This window comes from Myzus persicae, unplaced genomic scaffold (genome assembly GCF_001856785.1).
Source record: "Myzus persicae strain clone G006 unplaced genomic scaffold, MPER_G0061.0, whole genome shotgun sequence".
NCBI classification, from domain to species: Eukaryota; Metazoa; Arthropoda; class Insecta; order Hemiptera; family Aphididae; genus Myzus; species Myzus persicae.
The window spans coordinates 43,115-51,403 of NW_019104481.1; the positions used below are offsets into that span (position 1 = coordinate 43,115).

General features: G+C 29.6%; 2 protein-coding genes across 2 annotated transcripts; both read left to right on the plus strand.

Annotated features, from left to right (window-relative positions):
- Positions 1–3,443: 3,443 nt before the first annotated feature.
- LOC111042460 lies at positions 3,444–5,518 on the plus strand. The gene is made up of 5 exons (XM_022327090.1): positions 3,444–3,944; positions 4,147–4,239; positions 4,327–4,413; positions 4,567–5,466; positions 5,513–5,518. The coding sequence occupies exons 1-5, from the start codon at positions 3,819–3,821 to the stop codon at positions 5,516–5,518; spliced, it is 1,212 nt and encodes a 403-aa protein (XP_022182782.1). The 5' UTR covers positions 3,444–3,818.
- LOC111042461 lies at positions 5,502–7,226 on the plus strand. Its single transcript, XM_022327091.1, has 2 exons — positions 5,502–6,840; positions 6,927–7,226. The coding sequence occupies exons 1-2, from the start codon at positions 5,521–5,523 to the stop codon at positions 7,119–7,121; spliced, it is 1,515 nt and encodes a 504-aa protein (XP_022182783.1). The 5' UTR covers positions 5,502–5,520; the 3' UTR covers positions 7,122–7,226.
- The last annotated feature ends 1,063 nt before the right edge of the window (positions 7,227–8,289 follow it).

The window sequence follows — 8,289 nt, forward strand, 5'->3', positions numbered from 1 at the left end:
AAAATGAATCAGTTCATCATCCAGTCATTCTAGATAGGTCAACTATTGTATATGAAAATAATTGTGTTCAACAAACTTTACCCGCAGAAAAAGAGGTAATAATTGATCAGTATTCTATAGATCAGGGGTGGGCAACTGGCGGCCCGCAAGCCTTTTTTATCTGGCCCGCGCTACATTTTCAAATTGCATTAGGTATAGTCATACAAGTAGATTCTGCCACGTTGTCATTAGAAGCCACACATCCTCAAAATTCTCACTGAACTGCAAATAACTATTTGATTAAATTTTTTTCAATAACGCTTTTTGTATTACCTATTTTATTATAAACAAAATAAATGCTAATTAAAATGTATATTTTAAATGACCTTTTTTTTTTTACTTTCTATGCTCTGGCCCGCTAGATTTTAAATTTCTAAAAATTGGCCCTCTAGTAACTTTGAGTTGCCCATCCCTGCTATAGATGATCATACATCATTACAATGTGACACTCGAGAAGACAGTATTTCATTTGAAAATGAACCTGACCCTGTTCAAAAAACTAATGATAGCCTAGTATTTGTACATAATGATGATAATATATTTCAAGACATTCAAAGAACTGTAGAAAGAGAAATAAATGACGAGTTTCAAGATGATATATTAGTGATCTCTAAAAATATTAAAAAATAAACAAAAATAAAAATTTTAAGAAGCCAATTGTACAAGACATATTATTGAATGAAAATCAAACATGCAGTGATTGTACGTACAAAGATTATCCTACAGAATTATACAGATGTATGTTTTGTAAAAAATCCTTTAGTATTTTCGGATGTTCAGTTGCAATACCAGATGGTAATGAAGATTATGGACAGAAAAGAATATGTAAGGACTGTGATAGAAAAAAGTCGAAAAAGATAGAAAATAAAGCAACAGAAGTATGGAAAAAAAACAGTTATCAAAAAAAAAAAGATCTTCACATTCAAATCTTATTTCACATACAGGTTTCGAGTATGTCGATTTTAATAAAAAAGTTTCAATCACTCCAATATTTCTATTAAAGAATGGAAATAGTTTTAATAACAGGGCGATTATGGTTCCCAGAGTAGGAAAAATGGTATTAAGTAACACTTGTTCGGTAGATTCTATGATATCAATTTTAGCATCATCAGCTGCGACAGTCTAAAATTCAAAAATATCATTATCAATTAGTCATCATCTAATACAACTGCAAAGTTATTATTAAAGATGATTTCACAAAATAATTTTAAGGATATTTACTAAGAACGATTATTACTAGTTATGCAGTTTTTTGGCGATAAAATAAAATATCTAGTTGGTGGGCTCGAACGTATTGATATGACTGACACAGCAGCATCGACGGTCAGTAAATTAATGGCAGACATGCCATCATTTATCAGAAACAGCAGATGCCAAAATAATTTTTGTTCAGTCAAAAACCTTGAGACAACTTCTACTATGATGTCGTTGAATAAATTTAACGACGTGTTTTCTATCCAAGTAGAATTGAACGAATATCTCAAAGGTTCTGAAGGGAAATGTGTGTACTGTGGACATCAAAGGATATCTTCAATTGCTATTGAAGTCGGGTCTTACGGTAAACAGAGTGATGCGGGAACATTTTCAGATTCAAATGTTTATCAACGGCTTGAAGCAAACACTTTAAACATACCAGAGAATGAAAATATTCCATTAACTGACATTTCAGCACTTTTTGTTTTGTTGGGTGATGATGACTATCCTTTAAAAACAAATTTGTTGAAACCATATTCAAGAAAAAGACTCACTGTTGAAGAACGTATTTTCAATTATCGATTATCGAGAGCTAGGCGATGCGTAGAATGTGCCTTCGGTATACTAGTAGCCAAGTGGAGATGTTTAAAAACTGAGCTACAAATCGATCCTGATAAAGTAGACATTGTGGTTAAATGTGTTTGTCTTTTGCATAATATAATCATTGATAAGGAAGGTCTTACATCCTTTGATTTTCCTGAGGTGAGCTTTGAGCCCCAACATAATGTTCCAATTTCACGGAGATATAATCACTACGGAAGAATCGCGAATAAAACTAGAGAAACTTTGAAAAATTATTTTGTTAGTCCAGCAGGTGAAATCCCGTTTCAATACAGTCTACTGTTGTAAACAAGAGCTTCAAATTTATTTAAATTTATTTTGTAATAAAAAATAATTTTTTAACGGATTATAGTTGTTTTTTATGTTGTTTTCTATTCTATTTACTATGCTGGACAACCGACACAGGCACACACGCTCGTAATTTTTGTCGATAACATACAAAATATCATGGATATTGTCATTTATTATTAGATATATACATTCATATTTAACAAAATAAAATCTAATAATAACTGGTATTTATCACTTCCCATACTTTTTGGAAAATAATATAACACGAGTTGCGACATACTGATATGCATTGAATACAATTGAATGGTTATAATAGCGTATAAAATAATATAATATAAGTAAATAAATACCGTTTTAAAATAATTGGTTTTTTGTGACTTGTTTTAAAAATATTAGTATATTCATTTCAATATGATATTAAATTAAAAATTGTACTTACTGCTAGTGTTGAGTTCTGTAGCAACTTTCTCCAACTTTTGCCAAGAAATATCTCTGTTGTGGTAATTTTTTTCACTCATGTCCCACAAACACCTATTCTCATACACGAGACTGATTAATTTATCGGGATCCATGGTTCAAATAAACAAATAAATTGTGATAATTATATAATTATATAATAATCAAATCTCGACAAAACAGACGAAATTCGGACGAAATAATCAAACTTGTTTGAACGCTCAACTGTTTCTGACGACGTCGTGTATGTTGTGACGTACTCAACGCTACCAGTGTAAACAATCTCATTAGAAAACATGCGTTTGTTTGTTTAGACGAATACGTCAGAACTCACATACATAGTAACCGTAGCCTTACCCACACGTATGTGTACGTTGGTTTTATAGTATTTATTTTAGTTCGTTCACAACGCTGATCGTGTGTAGTACTTAACGTATTACTTTTATAGTATTTTTTCGTGTATTAGTAACATTTTTATTTTAAATTATTAAGGTTTATTTTATTATAAATTATAAGACCGAAAACTATAACTGAGGGTGATATTTTATCATTTTTATCTCATAAGTCAGACATTGATGGTTTTAGTGACGATTCCTATCAGTGGCGGATTGTGCCACCGGGAGGCCGGGAAGTTTCCCGGTGGGCCGGAGCCGGTCATAGCTAACGAGCCTATCATCCTAAAACAGATTTTATAATTTATTTATACTAAAATATTATGTTCTCTTTTATTTAAAAAAATATTATTTTTCGATAAAAATATTTTTATTATCTACATGACATTTTGTGCATCATACTATGTTAACTATAAGTTATAATATTATGTGTAATGCGTTAGTACATATATTATTATCTATAAATAAAAACTATACTAGCTAATTTTTATGATAAACCCGGTATTATCTCAGTAACTGGAAATACCTAACCGAAATACAAACAATCAATCAAAATGCAGATATCAAGCGTACGACCACGGTTGTATTCATACTGTACACATAAATATAAATTTATATATTGTCTATGCTTGTATTGTAGTGTGCACGCGATTTAGCATGCGGCCGTTATGATAACATTGATTAAAGATGACATTAATATTTTTGTTTAAATAGATTTTGGCATCGATTAAAAATCTAGACGCACGAAGACGTGTTATTTTATAATTTGGTGACTGGTGTAATGTGTTAACGTTTTTTTTAAAGTGTTTTTTGTTAGAGTAATCAATGTCGGAAAATAAACGTAAAGGCGGAGCCCAAAAAACTAGGGAAAAAAATAAAAAACTTTTATTTTCACAAGCGAACAAATGTAGACCAATCTCGGAATTATTTTCAATCCCACCAATTCAAAAAGTGAGTACCTATAGGCTATAATTAAAGAACAACAAAACAGACAACAACAACATTGTTGTACCTAACAATTTATAATGTTATGTTTTATTTTTTTGTTCAATACAAAATGATAAATCATTGCATCTGTATTAAAATAGGTACCTACCTAATAATTTATAAATAAGAATACTGATTATTTACTGAATTATTTTAATTGTTTTAGAGTAATAATTGTACTACTACTAGTAATACTACAATTTCTAATGCTGTCAATGATTGCAGTGTTGATGATACTTTCTTAAATACTGTTGATGTGGTAAGATTACAATTTAATTAACAAACTTATTAGTTAAAAAATTTATTAGAACATAGGTAATTCTTTACATTTTTATAAATGGTTTAGAGTAATCAAATATTAAGTAATAATTCAAATTCTGATGAAGTTGTCAATTGCAAAGATGTTAATAATACATTAAATATACTAGAAAAGGTAAAATTAAAATTTAATTCTTAAATAAATATCTATAAATAAATAAATCATAATGCTTTTAAAAAATATTTCTTTTATGTCTATATTGTAACATAATAATTGCTAAACGTGCTTGCAAACTAAATATATTTTTGTGTATTAAATTATGTGTAGGAGAATGTTATGAAAGTTTGTGCTTTGGTTAATGCTGATGTTGATGATGACAAAGATATTGTTATGGTTGAAGATGTTGACAACAATAATTTGTTAGATAATAATTTTACTTTAAATTATTTTCAAAAACCTATGCTGTCTAGTATCAATGATTTTTTTAAGTATCATCCAAAACAACCTCATGTTGAAAAACTGTTTAAATCATCTAAAGCTTATTTTAGAAGCAATAGTATTAAACGCCAGTGGCTAAGTTTTGATAATCAATCAAAAAGCTTGTTTTGTAGTGTATGCTTAGCTTTTTCTTCAGAACCTAATCTATTCACTAAAGGCTTATCTGTTTGGACACATGTATACCAACGTATAGAAGAACATGAAGCTAGTAAAACACATATGTCTTGTTCTGAATCATATCTTTTACATACAAGTAACAAAACTATTAATATATTACTATTTTCTGATTTTAAAAAGAAAAAAAAAGAAGAAATTAAAAAAAACATACAAATACTTCAGCGTGTCATAGATATAGTAAAATTAATTGGTAAGAGAGGACTTAGTTACCGAGCTCATAGGAACGAATCCGCTTTGTCTTTAAATAATCCTATTTTAGATCATGGCAATTTTTTGGATATATTGCTTCTTTTAAAAAAGTATGACATTGTCCTAAATGAACATGTTGATTCGTTAACTAATAAGGCTCAGCGTAAAGCAAATAGTGGAAACTCTAAAGGAAAAGTTTCGAAGGTTACTTTCATTTCAAAAACCACAGTCAATATGGTGATCGATTCCATAAGTACCCTAATTAAGAAAAACATATCTTCACAGATTTTAGAGGCACTTATGTTTTCAGTACAGATGGATACTACTCAAGATGTATCAGTACAGGACCAATGTTCACTCATTGTACGGTATGTAAACTCCAGTGGTGTACATGAAAAACTTTTATCAGTTGTAACTATGACAGAAACCAAAGGAAAAAGTTTCCATGAAATGTTAGAAAATAAATTGTTAAGTTGTGGACTTAATATAAAAAACTGTATTGGTAACTCTACTGATGGGGCTTCGAATATGCAAGGTCAGTATAATGGGTTTTCTGCGTGGCTTACTAAATCATCACCAGGACAAGTACATGTTTGGTGCTATAGTCACGTTCTTAATTTAGTCTTAATAGACTCTACTAAGTCTGCATTGCCTGCAGTAAAACTATTTTCTTTACTTAATGAAGTCGCTGTGTTTTTCAAAGAATCTTATAAAAGAATGAATGTTTGGAAAAATACTGTTGGAGAAAATATTAAAAAAAAATTGGTTTCTATCGGATTGACGCGGTGGTGGTCAAAAGAAAAATCTTTACAAACTATTTTTGGTGAAGATAACCTTTATGTGCAACTTATAATATCATTAGATACAATTCAATCATCCCCTGACTTTAATCCTGAAATTAAAGCAAAAGCTAGAAATCTAAAAGAAGCATTTATGAGTTATGAATTAATATTAACAGCATTGATTTACATTAAAATTTTTAAAATTGTGGGACCTTTATCTAGATATCTACAAACCTCAGGAATTGACTTGATAAAATCTCAAGAATTGGTAAATAAAACTTTACATAATTTAAAACAAATTCAGAGAGGTATGAAAGATGTAAAATCTGAAGCAGATCAATTCATAAATATAATTGAAGATAACCATAAAATGGATATTTTAATTGACAAAGAGTTCCCAAAAATCAGATGTAGGCACAAAAAAAAAATGGCTGATGAGATGACATCAGATCAACCTATACTTGATGCTGAAGAAAAATTCACAGTTGAAGTTCACAATATAATTTTTGACAAAACAATTTCTTGCATGGAAGAAAGGTTCTCCTCCAATAAAAAACTGTACTGTGATTTAGCATGTTTGTCACCAAATAACTTTAAAGATTTACATGATAAAGAATTACCATCTGATACATTACTTGAATTGTCCAAAGTCTTGAAAAAATTTGATGACAAATTGACTCATGCTAAATTGTTAGATGAATTATTAAATTTTTCATCATCCTGGGATCAGTTAAAAAGAACTGTACCTGAATACTATGAAAAAAGTAGCGAAGATGATATTGAAGAAGAAATAAGTGATAAACATGGCACAAATGTTGAAGAAGTACACTGCAAGTCTTGCATGAATTGTCCTCACTGTTGCTATAATGTACTTTTGAAGTATAATTTGTATAGTAATGCATACCATTTTTTGTTTCTTGCTTATAAGTATCTGCTTACACTTCCATGTACACAGGTAATGACATACATTTCAAATTTTATAATTCTTATTTTAGTACTTAATTATACGGTATATTTTAATTACTTATTTTGACTTATCAGGTAGCATGTGAAAGGTCGTTCTCTAAGCTAAAGATAATCAAAACACGATTAAGAAATTCATTGAGCGAAGAAAAGTTAGAAGCATTTATGCTTATGAATGTGGAAAAAAGTATATTACATAGTATAGACTCAGAAGAAATTATTGACATTATAAAAAATAGTAGTGATTTCTTAAATAAAAAACTATCATATTAATTATTAAGTTTTGGCAAGTTCTACCTTATTCAATTTTTTAATTTGTATGATATGCAGGCGTGCTTCCACTGTTTATCACAATTGTTCATAATGTCATATGTTGAATAATATACCTATACAATACATCACTTGAATAATGAATAATGAATATGATATAATTAATTGATATATTATATATATTATGTAATACATATATATTAATAATACTTTTATGGTTTATGTAAGTAATAAATTAGGAATATTAAATAATTTATTTAACCAAACTAAAATTATTATTATGTATTACCTATTATAATTTTACAACATTTTCAATAAATTTTTTGTATTTATGGAGTTTTGGGCCGGTGAAACGAAATTCTCCCGGGCTGGTTAAAATTCAGAATCCGCCGCTGATTCCTATGCTGACAAAACGTGGCAACCTCCAGTTATTAACAAAAATACTGCAGATAATTAAGACGACGACGAAGAAGAAGATGATGGGTTTGAACAGGTTAATGATCATGATTTTATTAAAGATACCTTGAAAACACTACCTACTTTACCACTACATAATCAACCACAAACTCCGACTATTGTAACAACTACTGGTTGGGCTCCAGTACCCTTTAATAGTATTCAATTACCAGATCAGCAATACGGTCCACATAATTTTAAAGTAATCAAATCAGCGTCTAGTTATATTAAAAAATATCTTCCAGACTCGCATTTTGATGAAGCCGCTTTAATAAAGCGGCTTTATTTACGAATATGTATGCAATGTCGAAACTAGGAAAAGAACTTAAAACCTGTGCGAATTAAATAAAAGTTCTTTATGGAGCTCATGCCATGATCGGTATAATAAAGTATCTTCGTATTCACATGTACTGGCAAAGAGGTATCCAATTTGATTTAATTGCACAATCCATAACTAGAGATAAGTTTTTTTTACTACGTTCTTGTTAACATTATGTGGATATCAACAATCGTCCGCCACAAGCAGATCGCTTTTGGAAAATTAAACCAATTATCGACAGCGTACGTAATGCATGTTTAAGTATATCGCGTAATGTAAGTTGTTTTTCGATTGATGAACAAATGATACCATTTTTAGGACGTATTCCATATAGGCAATATGTCAGAAATAAACCTAGACCAGTTGGTCTAAAAAACTTCGTGATCACAACTTCAA